This window comes from Notechis scutatus, chromosome 2, assembly GCF_049901735.1.
Source record: "Notechis scutatus isolate UNSWTSFEM ecotype Mainland chromosome 2, rNotScu1.2, whole genome shotgun sequence".
NCBI lineage: Eukaryota > Metazoa > Chordata > Lepidosauria > Squamata > Elapidae > Notechis > Notechis scutatus.
This window is the reverse complement of record NC_142010.1, coordinates 245,667,762-245,690,799: the sequence shown is the minus strand read 5'-3', so window position 1 is coordinate 245,690,799 and position 23,038 is coordinate 245,667,762. Positions and strand designations below refer to the sequence as shown.

Sequence of the window (23,038 nt, the reverse complement as noted above, 5' to 3'; positions counted from 1 at the left end):
TTAAAAAAAAAATAGTTTACTGATGTTTAGGGGTTACAAAGACTGTTTTAGGGGATATGTGTAGTGCTATTGTCACAGATTTAGGGATAGACTGCAGAAAATAAAGAAAATAAAACTAATATCACAATAGAGCTAATTTTTATTTTGTATTTGTTGCCACACTTTTGCACATTTTTGAATGTGTGTGTGAACACAAGTATTTACACTTATATATTTACCAGTTTAAAAGGGGATCTGTTTTATTATCATATGTTTATGAACAAAAATGATGAAGAACTTCAAGCTTCAATGACAAAAGAAGCAGATGTTCATGATACAATTTACAACACCACATCTGGATTGAATTAGAAGGACATGGCAATTATGAATAACAGTGTGGTTAATATATTCCAAAGGAAATATAACAAAGATGAAATAATTCATAAACAAGATGCTTGTCGATGGAAAAGCATTGCAGCTATTATTCCTGGCAAGATCATGCTCTCTGAAGTAGAACTGCTCTAATTGTATTCTTGTATTCGAGAAATCTGATAGAAGACTGTTGACAAGCTGTGTCTCAAATGTGGAAGTCTACATTTCTTGCAGTATGCATTCACCAAAGGTCACATGAAATGTTAATTTGAAATAAATAATACACTTTTTGAAAAATGGCTCAACTGAAGCATGACTGAAAGAGCATATACCAAAATATAAAGATGGTCTGAGCATCAACTAAGGAAACATATTCAGATATGTGTTCTCAGGTGTGCAAAAAAGAGAAGTAAATTCAATGTTCCATAGAAGACAGATTTGGAAAAAGAACCAGCAGGGACAGGATTATACAAAACCAGATAGTCAAACTAAATGTTAGAAAAAAATTAAAAACAGTTAAAATAGAGTAACAGCATTAAAATGCAGCAGGTTCTCTTCTGAATGTCTTTGAGAGGAAATCAGGAATTGGGATGCTTTCATTTGAGCCCTTGCACTAAACTTGAGATTGGATTCAGTACACTGAATGATCCCTCCCAATTTGTGGTTCTATGAAATCAGTGAATTTTCCTTGAATCATTTCTTGGAGATGCCCTTGGATAGCTCTCAATAAAAGCCATTGCTGGCATACTATATTTTCTCTCTCTATTTTCAATAAGTCATGCCTAACATAATGATTTTTTTAAACATAAACATTACCATTATCATATCATAAAAAACTATGCCACCCAAAACTCGGGTTGTGCTCTTCTAATTGTAACAGTCTCTTATTTCTTAGCAACACTCATTCTTTTATCCCATACCAAACAGCACACTGAAAAATACAATTTGAAATCTAGCAGTCTCGGCTTTCTCTTATCTTTTCAACCATGGAGAATTTTATATTTAATTCTTGGTTTCTTGCCTGCCACCTAAACTGCCTCTTACCTGACCATTGCATAATCTGTGGCTATTTCTCCTGCCTCTCAAGGACATTCTTGCAGACCATAACTTTGAGGGAGATTCAAGTCCCACCTCAGACACAGAAGCTGATTTAGGACAGATCCTCTCTCAATTTATTGAAGGATTGTTAGTGAAAGGAAACTTGTGAGAAAGGAGTGATATCTATATCCCCATAGACTGTAGAACAGGGGCCCCCAAACTTGGTAACTTTAAGACCTGTGGACTTCAACTCCCAGAATTCCTCAGCCAGCAAAGCTGGGAGTTGAAGTCCACAAGTCTTAAAGTTGCCAAGTTTGGAGACCTCTGCTGTAGAATATAAATCTAACAAATAACATGAAATTTTGTGACAGGGTACTACAGATAATCTGGTTTGTGCAAGCATCTTTCATTTTCCCTGATGTAGAGCTGAAGGAGACAACAAGACTCTGTCAAGTCAAACAAATGGCGCTATTTGATAAGACATGTAAGTAAAAATCTTTTTCCAGCATCATCAATAGACAGAAAATGCCCTCTAAAAGTACAATCCAGGCTTACTGAATATATAATAATCGAAGATTAGCTTAATAAACTGCAAGAGTGTTGAAATAACACTTGAAGTCTTTTCACGACATTTTATCATGAGGATAATCATGTTCAGCAACTCTTTATCGGAATGCAAATGAATTTAAGAATCTAACCATCGCTTTAAAAAAAAAAAGAAAAAAGCATAAGAACAGCTATTAACAATTTAATCTATTTTAGAAATACCTTTGCTGCCAAAGGTAAGGGAGAAAAAAAGGTAGACAATTACTTGGAAAGATATTATTTTAAAAAAAACGTGATCTCTACAGGTAGTCCTCGATTTATAACAGTTTATTTAGTGACTGTTCAAAGTTACAATGGCAGTGAAAAAAGTGACATGACCGTTTTTCAGAGTTACGATCTTTGCAGCATTTCCCATGATCATGTGACCTGCCTTCAATCAAGGACCTGTATACTGCACGAGTCAAAAAGTGGGCTGTGAAAATATTTACAGACCCCTCACTTCCTGGACATAAACTGTTTCAACTCCTTCCTTCAAAATGACGCTATAGAGCACTGCACACCAGAACAACTAGACACAAGGGCAGTTTTCCCCCGAAAGCCATCACTCTGCTAAACAAATAATTCCTTCAACACTGTCCAACTATTTACAAAGTCTGCACTACTATTACTGTTAATCCTCTCATCACTTCTTATCACACATCCCCTCCCACTTGTGACTGTATGACTGTAACTTTGTTGCTTGTATCCTTACGAATTATATTGACTGTCTCCTAGCATGATTTGATTGCTTATTGTACCCTATGACTATTATTAAGTGTTTTACCTTATGATTCTTGACGAATGTATCTTTTCTTTTATGCATACTGAGACTATTTGCACCAAGACAAATTCCTTGTGTGTCCAGCCACAATTGGCCAATAAAGAATTCTATTCTATTCTATTCTATTCTATTCTATTCTATTCTATCCTATCCTATCCTATCCTATCCTGTTCAGGTGTTTGGCAACTGTTTTCTACTTATGACCTTTTCTATGTCCCAGGGTCATGTGATCCCCTTTTGCAACCTTCTGACAAGCAAAGTTAATGGAAAAGACAAGTTCACTTAATAACCAGTTACTAACCTATCAACTGCAGTGACTCATTTAACAACTAGGGCAAGAAAGGTCCTAAAATGGGGCAAAACTCACTTAACAAATGTCTCACTTAACAACAGAAATGTTGATTTCAATTGTGATCGTAAATTGAGGACGACCTGTACTTTTCAAAACTGGGTTAGATTAAAACTATGCTCCACAAAGCTCGTGCTTCATACTCCAGGAGTGTGAATCCAAAGACAGCACACTACACCATGGAAAAATGAAAAAGAGGAGATTTAATAATTACAGGTAAACCTTGGCTTGCAGCCATTTGTTTAGCAACCATTCAAAGTTATTGACAACACTAAAAATGACTTATGACTGGTCCTCACACTTACGACTGTCATAGCATCCTTAGCACACATGCTCAAAGTTTGTATTTTTGGCAATAGGCATATATTTATGATAGTTGCAATATGCCAGGATCATGTGATTGTTATACAATATGTAATCTTCCCAGCTGACTTCTGACTTTTCAGCAAAATAAATGGGAAAAACTGTATTCACTTAGCAATTATAGAATAGATATAGGATTCTTTATTGGCCAAGTATGATTGGACACACAAGGAATTTGTCTTTGGTGCATATGCTCTCAGTGTACATAAAGAAAAAATATATTTGTCAAGAATCATAAGATACAACACTTAGTGATAGTCATAGGATACTAATAAGCAATAAAATCATACTAGGAAACAATAAAAACAATATAAGTTGTAAAGATACAAGCAACATGGATATAGCCGTTAAGTGGGAAGAGATAGGTACAAGTAAGGATGAGAAGAAGAATAGTAATACAGTCTTAGTAGTTAATTTAACAGTGTTATGGGAATTAGATGTTTAGCAGAATGATGGCATTCGGGATAAAAACCGTCCTTGTGTCTTGTTGTTCTGATGTGCACTTAACAAGTAAGTTCTGACTCACTTAACAAATGCAATGATTCACTTAACAACCACGACAAAACAAGGTTGTAAAATCAGGCGCAACTCACTTAATAATCACTTTGCTTGGCAAAATAATATCTGGTCCCAATTATGGCCATAAATTGAGGAGGGCTACCTGTACCTGCAACTTGATTTCCTAACCAATTATTTTAAAATGTCCAAATGAATTCCTACTAGACAGCCCAACTTCACTCTATTGTGTGTTTTTTCAATTATTGGGAGTTCTCAGCAATGGCCAGTCTAGCAAACTAAAATGAAAGATTAATGCTCAATATCTGGAGAATGTACAGGTTGAGGAGGACTGCTCATACGTGCTGTCCCCTTGAAAAAATATCCAGGATTATGTGATTTTGAAATATTGAACCCCGACAGCAGTACCAATAAACAGTTTTGTCAGCTCGTAATGATTGCTGGTGAAAAATCATTTTTGATTTGATTTGCTTGCAAATGAAATATGTCCCTGTTTAAAGGGACAGCTGCACTTTAAGAAGTTACATTGATGAAGCCTACAGCACCTTCACTTGGCTCTCCATTTTCTGTCATCTATGACACTTGTTTTTAAGGAAGGTTTTTAATCCTGAGATCTCTTTTCTTGCTATTAGAAGAAGCCTTGAGCTGCCATTTTGCTTTGCCTGTGATCAACTCAACACTCTCCCTTTGGGTGGCCCATCAATGACAAAGGAGCACACGGCATTCACTTTAACATCTAATAAATCTTTGAAATAAAATAATGACATAACAGCTGCTGATGCAGTTCTACAGAGAAATTATTGAGTCTGTCATCTGCACCTCTGTAACTGTCTGGTTTGATTCTGCAACCCAACAGGACAGACACAGACTGCAGAGAGTAATTAGGACTGTAGGAAAAAAAATTACTACCAACCTGCCTTCCATTGAGAACCTGTATACCAGAAATCGCCAACCTTTTGGACCACCAAACTCATAATTTTAAATCCTAGGGACCACTAACCAGTTCTGTGGGTGTGGCCTAATTTGTGGGTGTGGCTTGGTGGTCATGTGACTGGCTGGGCATGGCTTGTATGTAAATATTATAAATATTTATATAAATATTGGATTTTTTATTTAAAAAAAGAGCAACTTTTACCCAAAATCAGGCAAAGCAGGCAGGCAGATTGAGTTTTCTCAGATTTCTCATAGAATCACAGATTCATTCAGAGATCTATCTATCTGCCATTGGCTAGCTCAGTCTGTCACATAAAATTTACTTGCTGTGAGTCTGCACTGAATAGTTGAAACTTCAGTCCTAAGGGAGGTTCGTCTGTGCTTAAAAGCAGAGCCGAAGATCTAAAGACTAGCTAGAAAGCAAGAAATCCAACCGTTTCCTGCTTCCTAGCTAATCTAAATCTCCCGGCACAGCAGAACAGCTGATGGTTGGAAAAAGGAAAAATAGCAATTTAGCAGGCAAGTTTGCCAGGTAAGGAGTGGGCAGGGAGGGTTCCTGCGAGCCATATGGGCGGTGCAGCCTCGTGTTTCTGCGCAGCTTGGATTAATTGCTTTTGGGGGGTGTTCTGGGGGTGAGATTTCTCTGTGGCCCACTAAAATTTTCTCGCAGCCCATCGGTGGGCTGAGGCCCACCGGTGGACGACCGCTATATACTGCACGAGACAAAAAGAGGGCTGTGAAAATATTTAGACCCCCTCACATCCTGGACATAAACTGTTCCAACTCCTTCCCTCAAAACGACGCTATCGAGCACTGCACACCAGAACATCTAGACACAAGGACAGTTTTTTTCCAAACGCCATCATTCTGCTAAACAAATAATTCCCTCAACACTGTCAAACTATTTACTAAGTCTGCATTATTAATCCTGTTAATCTTCTCATCCTTCCTTTCACCCATCTCCTCCCACTTGTGACTGCATGATTGCAACCTTGTTGCTTGTATCCTAACGATTTGTATTGACTGTTTCCTAGTATGATTTGATTGTTTATTGCAGGGTGTTCAAACTTTTTGCAAGGAGGGCCAGATTTATTGATCTGAAAATGTGTGTGGGTCGACCATTCAGCCTGACATTCTTTGAACCATTAACATTAAATGGGAAAAACGCTGGCCGGCGAGAATGACAGGCTGAGCCGGTGAGGAGAAGAGGCTGCGGGCTGCTCGAAATTTGAAAATGGGCCTCAATTGGCCCCTGGGCTGGACTTTGGACATGCCTGGCTTATTGTATCCTATGACTATTATTAAGTGTTGTACCTTATGAGTCTTGACGAATGTATCTTTTCTTTTATGTATACTGAGAGCATTTGCACCAAGACAAATTCCTTGTGTGTCCTATCACACTTGGCCAATAAAGAATTCTATTCTATCTAACAGCACAAAAATGAATGAAATTATTATAAAATGATAAGAAATGAATCCAACACAAAAATGGATGTATAAGTTGGTTATCTGGTTGCACACTCCATTAAATAAAGGGTGAGAATGAACCAACTCGGGGTATTAAACTTGCGGCTGATGGGCTGGATGCGTCACACGCTGACCACGCCTATCTGTTTAGTGAAGGGGGAAGTCACAATACGTCACGTGACGTGATGTCGTTTGATACCCATGAATTAATTCATCTACAATGCCTGAAGACTCAGAGTGATGTACTGTAACATTAAATTCATGCAGACTCATGAGACTGATAGAGTTAGCATACTCTATAGTGAAAAATGAGTTAACACTTAGGATATTCACTGAAGCAATAATACTGTGGTTGTTGCAATAAATAGAGTTAAGGAGATTTGGGCCCTAGCTACAGTCAGAGAAAGGTTTACGCTTTGTTCCACCCCATTGCCCCCAAACTGTACAGCCATATTATTTGCTTCTTTAGGAAATAAGCTTGCTATAGTTATCAACACCACTGACCTCTTATTGGCCTTGCAAATAAGGCCCTAGGAGAGAAGATTCCATGTGCTCAGTACTCAGGAACAGTTTGCAGGTTTGACTACATCATTTCAAACCTTCCCCATTTTCTTTGCTATGAATTGGGATGCAGTGTCAGCAATGCTTAAGATAATCATTTATTTTATTTATTTAGTCAAGTATGTATTAAATAACAATATAAACATGATTATGAATACATGAAATGGATACAAATAAAAAGGAACATTAGGACAGGGATGGTAGGCATCTTGATGCGCTTATGCACGCCCCTTACAGACCTGTTAGGAATGGGGTGAGGTCAACAGTGGACAGTCTAAGGTTAAAGTTTTTGGGTTTGGGGAAGAATCATATCACAAGCCTCGAAACAGCTAAATGGGAATGGTGGGCTGATACATTTAGGAACCCAGATTGGATAGTGGATAAAGTTGCCATGGCAGGGAGATTCTTTCTGGCCAAAATTTCAGTGTGATCGGGTCTCTGAATGTGATTTTTTTCATTTCCTTAGTCTGTGATCATTCACTGTCTTATTGTAGGATTTTTAGAAACTCAGTTGAAGCACCTTTTCTTCCTTCCATCAATCTGATGGGATAGGACAGTTGACCATTGTCAACATCCATTAGCACGCGTAGCAACAATACACTTTCTACTTCTATTATGTTGTTAAGCATTTGGGAATGCTTTCCCTCTGGTAGAGCAAATAATACCTGACAAATAATATAAACTTACTCCAAGAACAACTGTATTTCAGTGATTTTTTTTACTACTCAGTGTTTTATAGCTGGAATGGTTGTGCCATGTGAGTAATCCTGCATGCAGTCACTTCAAACCAGGAAGCTATTTAATCTAAATTGTTATCTTTTATGCCTGAAGGAGCGGGTTGCTCCTTTCAGTCTTCCTAATTTCATTGGTTTTTATGTGTCTCTATATTATTTTTCCATTCAGTGGCTCAGTTCAAATGATCCCTTCATTTTTTTTGCATAATTTTATTAGATATTTTTAAAAGAAGATAAAAACTCATATAAAGGGAGAAATTGCAATGAAAGAAATCAAAGAGAAAGCTGAAAGTGCAAAAAAGGGAAGAAAAGAGAAGAAAAATAGAAAAGAAAAAGGATACAAAATAGTAGTTTCCAATCTTATTTACTATATAAGTTATACAGTAAGTACAATTATAAACTGACTTCTTACTCTATGGTTACAATATAACTCTCTTCCAGCTGGGGAATTCTGGGAATTGAAGTCCCAGAATTCCCCCACATAGTTGTGCGAACTTCAATTCCTGTCTGTTTAATCACCAAAAACAAATCCTAAATTCATTTTTTCCCCTGTTTTATGTAAAAAATCTGTCAGGCGTTTCCAGTCAGCAATAACTGTGGACAAATGATCCCCTCACAAGTTACATTCTACTAAATGGCATTTCTTTTTTTTAAAAAATCCTTTAGGCAGGTTGGAAAGTAAAGAAGCTGAAAACTCCAATTCTGCAAGCTGAAAGAATCTCAGATGTTTTCTATTTCTGTTGGCACAATACACAGTAAACTACTCAACGGATTTTAGCTTAGCATGTTGTGCAAACGTAGGCCATATGGGCGGCTAATGACTCAGGGTGTGGCAAACCAAGAAAATGTGGTTGACTAAACCATGGATAACTGTATCATGTGAACAAAGCCAAAATAGCCTTGCTTGAAATACACCCCCGAGTAGCTATTTCTAAACAAAAAGCAGGATAACCATATGGTGCGCATAATATTTAGGCTGGGTAGTACAAATGTTCCACAAGCCACACAGCTACAGGAAATTAAAAATTAATTCACAATATCGCATTGCTAGGCTAAGCAACCCAATAGTTTTTGTTCACCTGATGACCTTAAACAGTGTTTCACACAACCAAGCATATCCCAAGCATACTCAGCAAATTTACTTCCAAGTAAGCCCTACTGAAATCAAGGCATGCAATTGCTCTGGAACTTCCTGGGGGTCATTTAGAATTAAGAGTTACCATTTTGGATGGTAATCACAAAGACCAAAATTGTTTTAGATGTTTAATCAGAGATACGTAATCTACTATCCCTCAAACTTAATTGGTGGCCATTATTACTATGGCAAGTAATAATATTCCTTGTGTTCAAATATATACAGTAAATTAAAGCATGTTTAATTTTTTGCCTAGCCCTGGCTAGCACTTTGTCCTGGCCCCATCCAATTGTTCAAGATGCGAGTCCAGGCACATCTCTCAAATGCCCGAAACAGCCATTGGTTTCCAAAGTAGTGCACCACTTCATTTTATGTCTTACATATTGGCCAAAAAAATCAGAAAATAAAATACAAGCTGAATAGTCAAGATCTTGTTGATGATCCAAGCTCTGTAAAGGAGCTTGGAATACTCATCTCTAATTATCTAAGTGCTAGAGCCCACTGTAACTACATAGCCAAAGAGGCATTAAGAGTTGTTAACCTAATCCTACGTAGCTTTTTCTCTGGTAATATCACACTACTAACTAGGGAATACAAAACATTTGCTAGACCAATACTCGAATACAGCTCATCAGTCTGGAACCCACATTACGTATCTGATATTAGCACAGTTGAGAAAGTCCAGAAATATTTCACAAGAGTTCTCCACTCCTCTACTCGTTGTAGAATACCTTATGCCACCAGACTTGAAATTCTAGACCTAGAAAACCTTGAATTACGCCATCTTCGGTCTGATCTAAGTATGGTATATAAAATCATACATTGCAATGACTTACCTGTCAATGAATACTTCAGCTTCAACCATAACAGCACAAGAGCACACAATAGATACAAACTCAAGGTTAACCGCACCAGACTTTATGGTGGTCTCTCATGAATGAAGACACTGAGGCAGTCGTCTTGAAGCCAAATCGGGATGAGAGCCCAGGGCAGGCTCTGACACCCTCTTTTATTAGAAGCAATCTTTGTTAACGTTTGCAATTTTTTGTTAGTGTGTTGTTACAAACTCATTACATCACACAAAATACCATATGAGAATACAAAGCTGTAAAGTTTAAGTTTGCTACAATTCTGGGTAAGAAGTGGCAACATTTCGACCTTGTCCCTCGCCTCGTGTTACAAACAACTACCAGAAGGCCGTTGTCCTTGCACGTGCAGAAACAGATAGCAATTCCCACATCTCCTCTGTTTTCTTTTTTTTAAAAAGACAGGGTGTGTTTAGTTCCAACAGCAGCCTTTGTTAGGCGCGTAGGCAAGAGTGCTGTGCATGCTGATGTTATCCATGGCGTTCGTGACTTCTTCCGACCATCACAAACATCTTGTCCTCGTCTGGGTCATCACAGGTTGGCTCTCCCATTTCGTCTTCGGATGGCAGTGGTTCATATGTGTTAGTTATTTGTTGATTCCAGAGAGCCATTACCTGAGCAGTGGCTTTTTCTCAGCCAAAAGGGATAAACTGTTAGAAATAGTGCGTACAAAGATAGGTAATAAACAAGGCAATATAATACATCCTGCAGCAATCATACCAATAAGCGCTACAATAGCTTGCAAACCAGGTAATTTTGGGAACCAGGATCCAAACATGTCTCTAAAATCAAGACCATTCCATGTTTGTACAGGTACATGTGCAATCTTGATCATTCTATCAGTGATTTGTTGAATAACTTTTCCACTATCATCTATTTCAATACAACAATTACTAAGGTTAAATTTTCCACACACTCTTCCTTCTTTGGCAAGAAGATAATCTAACGCAAACGATTTTGCATGATATATGTTCTAGACAATGCACTTTCTTTAGCTAGTGTTTTCAAAGCAAGAGCAGTTTCATTGGTTATAATTTCTAATACAGCTTGCAACCTTATAATTCTATTGAGCATATATATGTGGGGTATGGTACCCCCTTGTTTCAGGTAAGTGAGTGTACAAGCAAATAGGATTACATTTGTCAGTGGTACATGAAGTAGAGCTTGATTTAACAGTGATATTAATATTTTGAGGGCCTCTTACTTGAGCAGAGTCAATAGGTGGGGTGTATCAGTAGTTGTAAACAGTGGTGGCCCCCACATTAGTCCCGGACACCTTTTGGAAGAGATATTTCTTTTCCTGTAGATAAGATCTTTGCCAGCTGTGTGAGCCGCAGGTGACTCCTGCAGCGTCGTTAGGACCTTGGCCTTTGCTGATGGCAAAACAAGCATCAAAACACACAAAAGTGTTGGTAACCCCCGAGTGACATTATGGGTAATGTACCCATTTTTGCTTGACTGGTTGAGAACATTGAGGCAAGGTCAGAGCTGGATCCTCCTTTGTAGGCATAGACATATAGCGAGGCGATGATGGGCCCCACAGCCTTTGGTTCGTAGCATTGGATACCTTGTTTGGTGTAGCATCGTGCATATTGAGTGTTGTTATGCAGACAGGGGAGACCGTCGTGAGTTGCACTCAGGTTTCAAAGTATGATAGATCAGGGTGGACTGGGTCTTTGTTCCGCTGCGAGTAGTTTTGATGCAGGCATCGCAGGAGGATGGGGTGGCTGTTGTATTGGCAGGAGCGATGTGGAAACCCAGGAAGCAAATGATGAATGCAGTGGGCAGCTTCATGATGTTGATGTAGGCAAGGCTGGTTTGGGTAGAAAAGGCCTTACTTGTTGTCCAGGGACCCAGATGGTGTTGTTGTTGTCAGCGTACCCTGCGTCCCCAGGTTATAAGTTCAGCAGGACCTTTCCACTGAGGATCTGGAAGCTGATACCGTTGGTCTGGGTTCAGGATGAGGTGAGGAAGCGAAATGACGTGATGCTGCTGTGCATGGGGGGGATCCGGACTCATTGAGGAAGTTAAGAGTAAACAAGCAAACATTCAATGCATTCTGGAGTCCTGGCAACCCTGTGACATTTTTAAATTTGAATTTAAACTGTCTGGCCAAGGCTTTTTATTTTGATGAAAATAACTATGACTGTCCCAGGGTGTTTGTTGTGAAAGAATCATGCAAGAGATGGCGCTGTCTGCGGTTGCAGCTGCAGATGCCGCATCAGCCATATCATTGCCTTCCTGGAGAATTCCTGGGAAGGGTTGGTGGCTGCGAATGTGTGCTACAAAGAGCGGGTGCTGGTGCTGTGCAACAAGGTGTTGCAATGTAACAAAAAGAGAGAGAAGATTTTTAGAGACAGAGACTGAAGTGAAGGATAGGCAGTAGTTGAAAGCATTTTATGCGTATGGAGTTAGTACTTGATGAAATCAATCTGTGTTCTCTGGAAAGGCCAGCCCATCAGGGTCGCCCCTCCCATTTCTTTTTCCTTGCTACTTTCTTGTTTACTTTCAAACATACTTTGCATCTTCCCACCCCTTCTCAGTTTCCCAACTCATCTTTCTCCTTTTCCTCAGGTTTCCAATCCTAACAACTCACATTTCTGCGCAGACCATGAAGGAAGGAGGGAGCCCTTTTATGACCTCCCCTGTTCCTATCATGACTGCAAATCCTGATTTCTCTTTCCTTCCTCAACCCTGCTTGACCCATCCACCTACTTGCAACAAACAATCATGGTCCTCAGTTCCCACGATTCTGCAAGCCTTTAGATAGTCCGAGAGGGCCCCCTCGGGCAGATAGAAACTGCAGAATCCTCTTGCAATCCTCATTTGCATTTTCAACAACCAGTTTTAACAGACTAAGAGATTTTTAGGAGTGTTGAGGAAGATGTATCCATTCTAAGATAAGGAGGTTGCTAGTGTGCTGAGACTTTTGGGTTAATACAGCAATAGGTAAGGAGGGGGTGTATTGAGCAAGATTAAGGAAATAGGAGCATTGTTGTGACATCGGTTGACCCACCTTTTCTGCATAATGTGCTATATGTCCTGGGTGATTTTTAATTGATGATCTGTAATGGTAATTTTATCCCCTGGAGTGGTTCCTCCCTTTAACACCTCAAACAGGGGTTGAGCATGTGTGTAGTAATGCCAAAATAGGACGGGTCCAATTAATAGCCCCTAAATATTGTTGTAATTGTGCGAGGATGTCTACACAATGGCATCACGTGTGGATGGACTGAAACTAAAAAAAAAAGAAAAGCAAGAAGGGAAAGGTGTCCTAGGCACTCTTTTTCCAATATTTTACAAGGAGAAGAAGAAGCAAGGGAGAAAGGAAGAGATGAGAGGCCTTAAGCAAAAGTTCTCCAGAGACAATAGACAAATTCCACTGAAAAAGGGATTTCAGAAAGGCACACAAGACCGCACTTCTACACCTACATCCAGAAATAACCATAGAAAACTGGAAACAACATGCAATTCAAAATGTGACAAAACACTCAGTATAATCTAGTGAAACCTTTGCCAAGAAAAGGAGTACTGTAATGAAACAATGATTTAAGACATGGGATGTGTGGGGGAACAATCCCGGAAAGCATAAGTGTTTCCACAAAGGCATGATATCTAACCGAAAGGGGTAAAATGTTCAAGACATAAATGATTGTCAACATCAATGATTAGACTATGTTATCCCAGCGAAACCTTTTGTGAAATGAGAGATCTGAAGTAGGAGAAGGTGGAACACTGCAATGAAATAATGATCAATAATATGTGATGTGGTCTAACTGAAAAGCAATGCACCAAATGTTCAAGACACAAATGAACATCAACACTAATGAATAACAATACTGCACAATTTCAGAATGCACCAGATAGAATCCCAGTGCAAATTATGTGTTCTATATTAAATATTACAAATATAGGGGAAAGAGTTAAAGGCATCACACTCCATTCAGTGCACAGGAGAAGTTTTTCTTCAAAGAAGAAAGACAAATGGATAGCTGGAAATAGAACAAAGAATAACAAACTATGATTCGAATTGAGAGGAGATAAACAAAATAAAACCGAGAAAATTCAAAAGAGAGGAGAAGCTATGTAGAAAATTGAAAATGCCAATAAGATGCCAATGGTATGCAAAATGCCAATGGTATGCAAAATGAACACGAATCTGAATCTGTGTCTGTACCAAGAGTTTTGACCTGGGACTAAGCAACTTTCAGAAAAGAGATTTTTAATGCTTTTATGTTTTGTGTTTCTGTGTATCCATGTTCTGCATGTCTTTAAAAATTAACAAAGTTTGTTAAAAAAGAGAGAGAGAGAGGCTGAGAGTTTTGAGGAAGGATAGAGCAGATCGGGAACCACAGAGATTCCTTTGAGAAGGGCATGAGGGTGAGATTGTAAGAGCAGTTTTATCGGAGAAGAAGGAGGCAGAAGGAGGAAGCTGTGTGCTGACAGAGATGGGGAAAGGATATGAACACATCTTCTGCCATTGATAATTCATACACAGTGGATGGTATATGGGCAGCCTTGGGAGAGGGCTAGCTGCCGGCCCCTCTACTGTCGAGCATCTCTGCTGGCGGAGGGCTTTGCTGCCCCCCGCCGAGGCTCGACATTGTGATTTAAAATGACCAGGCTTCCCACAATTGTAACAATTACCAGATGGTTTATTACCTCTGGTGATAGCTGCAGCCATCATTTCGGAAGTGTCTAAAGAGGATTTACTGAGGGTTTTTTAAGAGAGCCCCCTCTTTTAAAAAGGAAAAATTTCGTTTGGTTGATTCTCTTAGTTCCTCAATGTGCAATTTCTGGTCCCGAGAGAATCCTCCACCCATACTCACGAGGGATCCACGGCGATCGCCTGCGATCGAATCAGGGATGAGGTATACCAAGGCTATGCCAGCCGATGAGTATGGATGGTCCAAAGACGTACCACCTCGCAGATGATCACGTCGGGGTCACCAGTTATGGTGGTCTCTCATGAATGAAGACACTGAGGCAGTCGTCTTGAAGCCAAATCGGGATGAGAGCCCAGGGCAGGCTCTGACACCCTCTTTTATTAGAAGCAATCTTTGTTAACGTTTGCAATTTTTTGTTAGTGTGTTGTTACAAACTCATTACATCACACAAAATACCATATGAGAATACAAAGCTGTAAAGTTTAAGTTTGCTACAATTCTGGGTAAGAAGTGGCAACATTTCGACCTTGTCCTCGCCTCGTGTTACAAACAACTACCAGAAGGCCCGTTGTCCTTGCACGCGCGTGAGAGCAGATAGCAATTCCCACAGACTTGATTGCAGGAAATACGACTTCAGCAACAGAGTGGTCAATGTCTGGAATACTCCACCTGACTCTGTGGTTTCTTCCCCAAACCCCAAAAACTTTAACCTTAGACTGTCTACTATTGACCTTACTCCTTTCCTAAGTGGTCTGTAGGGAGCATGCATAAGCACACCAACGTGCCTACCGTCCCTGTCCTATTGTTTCTTTTATTTTTCTTATATGTACCCATTTCTTATATGTACCCATATCTTGTAAGCGATTGACAAATCAAATAAATCAAATCAAATCAAATATGTTTATTAAGAGCCATGGTGACGCAGTGGTTAGAATGCAGTATTGCAGGCTAATTCTACTAATGCTAAGAGTTCGATCCTGACCGGTTCAAGGTTGACTCAGCCTCCCATCCTTCCAAGGTTGGTAAAATGAATACCCAGATTGTTGAAGAAAATATGCTGATTCTTTAAACCACTTAGAGAGGGCTGTAAAGCACTATATAAGTCTAAGTGCTATTGCTATTAAACCTGAATCAGAGGAGCTGGATTGGATGCAAGGCATAAGCATTTCCACCATGCAAGTTCATACTTAACAGAGCACTACACAGCCATTCTGTGTTTTGTTTTTTATTATTTTGAAAGTTACATCTAAAAGATTTTGCATACAGTATACAGCACATTCGTTAGTCAGTTCACTTTTATTCCTTATCAGTGGGCAGAGTGAAACGTTTGACAAATACAAGGAATGAAAGAGAAGGGCCAAAAAAGAAACTTTCTACTGAAGGGCAGAAATACTATTATATTAGGTGTACAATCAGGAAGGGTCCCTGGATAAACTGGTGGACCAGACTAGGGGATGAACTCACATATGCACCTTTCCCAAATCTCCAGATGACTTGGACAATAATAAATTCAAACTTTTCTGCAAATTATTCATTCCTATTGGTGCCTCTAGGATTTGGTACTACTATCAAACTATGGTAAAAAGCCACCACTGCGTCCTGCTAATAATACCTGGTATACAGATTGTTTCCTTTGAACTTGCCTTCAAAATTGGTTTCATAATAATCTCTGGGTTCAGTTGAAACTTTTTTTGCACAACTTTATTAAATGTGAAAAATAGAATAGAAAAACTAATATAAACTAATACCTAAGAGAAAAAAAAGAGGCCAGAAGTGCTACATATTCTTAATAACTTTCAGCATTTCTTGTGTTTTTCCCCTAAACAGTCTTCTCCTGCTGCAAAATGCCTGTTGCTCCTGAGAACAGTGTTTCTCAACCTCAGCAACTTGAAGATTTGTGGACTTCAACTCCCAGAATTTCCCAGCACCATGCTGGTTAGGGAATTCTGGGAGTTGAAGTCCATCTATCTTCAGGTTGCCGAGTTTAGAAGCACTGCCCCAAGGGAAAAAAGTATCACTAGCTGCTCATTAGTCCATAAGCAGGCATTCAAAGGTTCCCATATCACACATAAATTAAGTTCAGCTCTCATCACCCAAAATCTTTGCTTAGATGTTGCTCTCTAATTTCTGCATTTCAGATCAGAAGGACTTCTTGGGAAGAAGAAGAAAAAAAGATCTACATCCAATTGCGCTCCCAAATAGGTACTGGTCACTGAAAACCAACCACATAAAAAGGCAGGGATGTATCTCACTGGAATGCTAATGATCTGGCCAAGCTGTAATGCTTCTGCAATCAGTGCTTAGGTAGGAAAGAAAGAAATGAGGAAAGAAGCTTTGACCTGAGATTTTTTTTTTAATCTTTCAGATCAAGAGAGAAAAGCAGATGCTATCTGCTATTATATGAAAACCTAAAGGATAAAGTCAAATTCCAAATAGCACCTAGATTTATGTAATTAAAAATCTATGTGAACAATTAATTTTTGGTATTAGTAAAATATGGAATCCACACATTAATGTATGAATAGGTGCAGCTGAATAAATAAGATTAGTAAAAAGAAAGTTATTGTAACTGCATCATGACAAAGTTCCATTGCAACAAAGCTTCTGGTATGTGCAAGATGAACAATTCATTGTATATTTTTATACAATTCAGGGCTGTACATTGGCAGTTAAATAAACACATTTCTGTGCCAAACCAATCCAACTAAGGGACTGACAGATGTTGTAGCCAGTATTATCCCTACAAATATAAGCAATTTTTTCCCCAATTTATCTTGCATCTTTTATCCTGCCAGAAATTTATTTTCTAATGTATATATTCATGCTTTCAGCAAGTAAGTGCTACTGGATAACCCATTAGAAAGTGCTTATATGTTACACAGAACAAAATCCATATATTACTGCAAATTTTGAAAACAAGAATTCTAGACTTTGGGGGTTCTGAGATCTCAACAAGCAAATATATGCTCCAGTCATCTAAACTCATAAACTCACAGGATGAGTAACTGGAAGGTTTAAAAATGCTTTCTTTTTATCAGAGATATAAACAGCCCTGTGTAGTCTTTTAGCAATGCAACCCTGAAAATACAATGTCTAAATATCCAAAGTTCTGATGATTCACAAATTTTAAGCAAACAATATGTGTCTATTTGTATTCAGATCTGTGTTCGTGTCTGTGTAATAGTGGTAGTACCATAGTAGCTAGTATACAGGCACCCTCAAATTGCTTTTCTGCATGTAAAAGTAACGTTAGCATAAAAGGAGTCATATATGGCCCTGGACACATTCAGAGGCACTGAAAATGGCTGGATTATTCTGAAGTTGATAACTTAACTGCAGTTTTATCTGTTTGGAAAAGTTTGTGCATATTTCAGCATTAGAAGACAAGAGAATGATAATCTTAACTGAGTCATTTCCTCTACTACTGTTTATTAACAGTCAAACCTGCAATACTCTATTTAAAAATATCTAAGTACCAAATGAAATTTTAAATTTGGAAACTGTACTGTATTGTTGCATACAAGCAAATGTTTACAAGTCAACTTGATGATAACTACTTAAATAAAAACTGCTTTACAAAGACCTCTGAATAATGCATAAATGCAAAAACAGACATTTGATTCTCCTTCCCTGGAAGTATGGAAGAAAGGACCACTCTAAATTTCAGGTTCAAATCTGCTTCATTGGCATGAGGTTTGGTGAAACCTGTTAAGAAAGGAGAGAGAAAAATGAATTGACAGATAATTACCAGCATTGCTGCAGCTCTCTGAAATAGTTATTGATTGCAGCCAGTGACTATCACTCTTCAGTGCTTATAGTGGTGATAAGATGACAAAGAAAACACAATGTTTTTGCCGCCAATAAAAATCTGAGTCTCAACTTCAACTTTCCAGAAAAGAGAAGGAGAGGAGAAACAAGAATAGATTATGGTATCATGAAGCAGGAAGCTCTCAACTCTTACACTTTTGAACAAAGCCTTACACTGCAGTCACTTGCTTTTTTATTATCTAAGACAAGGTTTTTCAAACTTGGCAAGTGTAAGACTTGTGGACTTCAACTCCCAGAATTCCTGAGCTAACATGACTGGAGGAGGAATTCTGGGAGTTGAAGTTCACATGTCTTAAAGTTGCCAAGTTTGAAGGTCCCTGATCTAAGAATACTGATGGGACCAAAACAACTTAGAAATATTATGCTGGATTGGAGTACTAAAAAATAATTTAGAACCCTCATATAAATAGGAGGGAAAAATCTTGCTTTTTCAGGTATATGAACTGGCAGAACAAACACGCGTTATGGAAAACAATGAGCATATTGTGAATGCTTACATCTAATTCTACCTTCTATATCTAAGGGTCTGGAATTTGCCCTCCAAATGTTTAGAACAAAAGTTCTGGGAGTTGGTCCAACACATCTGGAGGATACTAGATTGAGGAAGTTAATCCATGTGTAGATTGGTTTCTGTTCTCTTCCATTAAAATCCCACTGAGTTCAGTTGGACTTAAAATACATAAGCTTAAATAGCAAATGTGTGGGCAAACTTCTCTTGTCTTCTCTCAGCAGTAATCTGGCAAAGACCACATGGTCTGAAACAAGCAGTCAATAGGCCTTCAGCCAACACTGGTGTCATTATTTGTCACACCCTTTTTTTTCTTTCTGACATGTTGTCTCCCCACTCCTACCCATAAACAGTAGGCATCGAATTGAGACAAAGAGCTTTTAACAGAGAGGTTTGATTGATCTCTTCCAATGGATGGGTAGGTAGAAAGATTGAAATTAGGCCAAAGTCACAGGCAGCTTTGTCTACCCTTTCCAGATCTTTCTAGCTGTGATGGAATGTGTACCTGCAGAAATGAGGGAGAATTTTCATCCTATGTTTTCTTCCTACAAGTCATATTCCTTTAAAAATTTATGCTAAGGCTATAAGCCTTTAAATGTCAATAATGTGTTCTATCAAGCCATCAATTTTTTTTCCAGAGATTCAAGGTAACACCCTAGAATCTCAAGATACTATATATTTAATAGGTGAGAAAGTTATGGTTTTAGTTTGGCAAGATTCTGTCCATTAGGTATAAGCAAATAAAGGACTGAACACGACCGGATTAATGGGTTTGGGTTTAATGTTTATGTTTAAACTAATCCAGTTTAAGACCATTTATTCCACTGTTTCCATTTAATTTTCTAGAGCATAATTGTGTGTTATGATTTTTACCATGCTCTGCGTTTCCCTGAAGAATTTTAGATATTTCAGCATATTAGTGCAATTTAGGAAATGATTCCTTCTGGTCTCGTTTGTAAGAATGCATGGCAAGATCTCATGGCTATCACTAAGATATTGCTCTCCACAAAAGCATACAACTAATACATTGTTACATAAAATCTTAAAAATAAGGATGGTTCTAAAACTATGGGGTTTTTTTAATTAATGGCTTGATGGAACATATTATTGACATTTAAAGGCCTACAGCCTTGGGTAGAATCAATTTTTAAAGGAATATGATTTGTAGGTAAACACACAGGATCAAAACTGGTAAACTTTCAGCAACTCATTAAGGCCAAGACCCCTCCTGTTTTTGCCTGTAAGTTTGTAGCTGCAGGCCAAGAAGCTTTTGTGTCTTGGTGGGCCAGATCTGAGGCTTGGGACTTTAGTTGCTGTACCCTCAGTTTATAAAATAGTGCCAGAAAGTGGGGATGTTGATCCATGTTGCTACCCAGCTCAATCTGCTACTTTTATGTGTTTTAAATATGTTTATATTCCTATAATCATCAGTTACTAGAATCTTGTTTCACAGTATCATATGAATGTAATAAAAACATGCAATCATAAGACAACACTGTACAGAAACATTATAATATTGCCAGAAGATTGACTCACTCTAAGTCAAGCCAATTAACCATCTTTTCTAAAAAACTGAAATAGATAAATTACTTTCCTCCCCTTAGTCTGGAAAAGTTATTATCACCACTGGACTTTTTAAAAAACCCAGTACTATTATCAACTGTTAACCTTTGTCATTCATGTTTGAAAGGTAACAGCCTGCATTGCACAAGGCCAGGGATATCAAACTCAAGGCGGTGCTTAGATGTGGCCTGTGGGACTGACCTGGAAACAGTGAAGGACTGGCCACAGTGCCTCTGCCGGCGAAAACGGAGCTCCATTTTTCCTGGCAGAGGGTTGTAGGAGGCTGTCGCAGCCGAAAATGGAGATTGGGAGCCTATTTTCTCTGGCAGAGTGTGCGGGCCACCACAGGCGCCCCTGACATGAGTGATGTCGAGCTGGCCACACACACACACACCCCGAGGTCAAACACAACCCTCATACGTCCCTCAATGAAATAGAACTTGACACCCCCGCACTAGGCCAAGAGTAAGGGACTAAGAGAATCCTGTCTTCGTTAGCAATTTATTTCTCCTCTATATTTAACTAGTTAGAGACTTACAGTAAAGTCAGCACCGGTGCATTTTTTAATCTCATCTACAGACTCGCCTTCCCAGATCTCAATCAGCGTCAGTCCTTTTTTCTTATCGACATTAAAAACCGCCTAAAGGATTGAAGTAAGTTGTAAAGAGGTTTAGTTAGAATGTAAAACTCTGCTGACCTAGAAAGCTGATTCAAATTCTGAAAACCAATCCCTGCTCTCGAGTCCTGATGTATGGTTGCCTGTTCCTCTGTTTTCCTACACTTATGATTTTTCCTTCCACCCACTTTAAAAGCAGCATGAGCAATTCACTCACTCAAGAACTGGTGTTGATACTACAATTCCCAAACTCATAGGACATATTGTACTTGTTGTCAGATGATGTCACTATTAATTGCTTGGTGGGGAGAGTAAGCATGGGCGGCCAACCAGACGAAACAGAGTTAAGTATCTGAAAGTAATTACATTATATTTAAGTTCATAGTATGTAAAAAACCAGAAAAATGGAAGGAAGTGCTAAACCCAGTTATTTCATTGACAGGCTGGTTTTTAAACTGTCAAGAGCTTTTTTGCACAACTATCAAGATATCCTTCCCTGTTCCCCACCAACAATTTGTAGATGGTATAGCCTGGCAACAGTGAGATGATAACAGATTGCTATCATATGGTATGAAAAAGGAGCATTATAGTCCTTTAAACCTGTTGATAAACACTACAGAGCATTAATGAAAAGTTTAATTCAGCAGAACAGTCTAATATTTTCCCAGAAAACTGGAGCCAGGTGGGGAAAAGAAGCTCTGTAGAAAAATGGGAAATCACACAAAAATAAATAGATCTCAAATCCTTTAGCTGTCCCACCATTGAACCAGTCAGAAATCTGTATTCTCCAGCCAAGAGCCCACAGGTGGTCTGGGATTATACTTCTGAGCCAGCAGAGCCAAAATCTGCCAAGCCATAAATAATTAGGCACCCTGGAGCAATAGCCTGCTAGCCTGAATGACAGCTCCAGTTGAAAAGACTTTAATTCTCCTTCTCAGTAAGCTTACACGGTGGAGGCAGACATGAGTTGGAAAGAAAAAAATGAAGAGACTTTTAGATATACATTTCTATATATTAATTCTAATCTTCAGGCTGTTTCCTCTTATTAGTTGAACCAAAAATAACACAGAGCACAAATGCAGGCATTGGGCCTTGTCTTCTGAGACCAAGATAAAAATGCTCATTTGAACAAAACAATATTTGAATATTATTCAAGGGCTTATTTTAGGCAATTTATTGCCTGCTTTGTCTTGCAGGTTTGTTATGAAGATAATAAGACTCCCCTCTCCTAAATTCTTTAGGTTTTGTGAGAAAGGAAATAAGCTAAAAGTAACCAAACCAACTACTTTACCTTTTCTGTTATGATGCAATCCACACATTGTTTCCCGGTAATCGGCAAAGTGCACTTTTCCAGTATTTTGTGGGCATTGCCCTGCAACAGAATACATATTTCACTCCAATAAATCATCATATTTCAAGAGTCCTACTTGCTTCAAAATCAGAAGCACATTACTTTTCAAATGCTACAAATACAGTACAACTCTTCAGTTAGTCTCCGGCTTCTGTGGTGGCCTGAGTATTCTGCCAGCAAAAACAGGTGCCCGAGCTCCATTTTTCCCTGCAATGGCATCCTGCAACCCTCTGCCAGCGAAAACGGAGCTCAAGAGGGTTGCGCATGACCCTCACGAGCTCCATTTTCACTGGCAGAGGCACAGTCCTTCGCTGTTTCCAGGGCAGCCCTGCAGGCCAGATCTAAGCACTCCATGGTCTGGATCTGGCCCACAGGCCTTGAGTTTGACACCCCTGATCTAGAAGTACTTCAAAGCTGTAATTTGTTTTCATACCAGCAGAACAAAATAATTATTACATTACATATGACTGCATTAATAGGTGGAATATTCTCAAGTATTATATGTACTTATGGTATATACAGTATTTATATTATGTACTTATAGTATACTATATGTATCTATAAATAGTATTTATATTATACTATCATTACAGAGCCAACTTTATTTATCTTACATTAAGGTCATATTGAAACATCTTTGCCTACAAAAGGATAGCAGTAGTCCAGGGATCAAATATTTTCCTGTAGCTTCTTCCAGCTTGAATTGTTTATTTCCTTTTCAGCATGTTTCTTTCCTTCAGTTCTGCTTTTCAATCGCTATTATTATTTCATTTTATTTAGACTGATCCCAGAAATAATAGTTTATACCATGAATGTGATTATATCA

At 38.7% G+C, this 23,038-nt stretch overlaps 1 protein-coding gene across 1 annotated transcript in view; it reads right to left on the bottom strand.

Annotated features, from left to right (window-relative positions):
• Positions 1 to 15,555: 15,555 nt before the first annotated feature.
• Positions 15,556 to 23,038, bottom strand: part of OXCT1 (3-oxoacid CoA-transferase 1) — a 65,279-nt gene continuing 57,796 nt past the window's right edge. The window contains exons 15-17 of the mRNA XM_026666455.2: positions 22,153 to 22,233; positions 20,784 to 20,885; positions 15,556 to 18,051 (exon numbers count right to left, since the gene is read on the bottom strand). Of these exons, the coding sequence (XP_026522240.1) occupies positions 18,016 to 18,051; positions 20,784 to 20,885; positions 22,153 to 22,233 (219 nt within the window). The 3' untranslated portion in view covers positions 15,556 to 18,015. The remainder of the gene's footprint in view (positions 18,052 to 20,783; positions 20,886 to 22,152; positions 22,234 to 23,038) is intronic.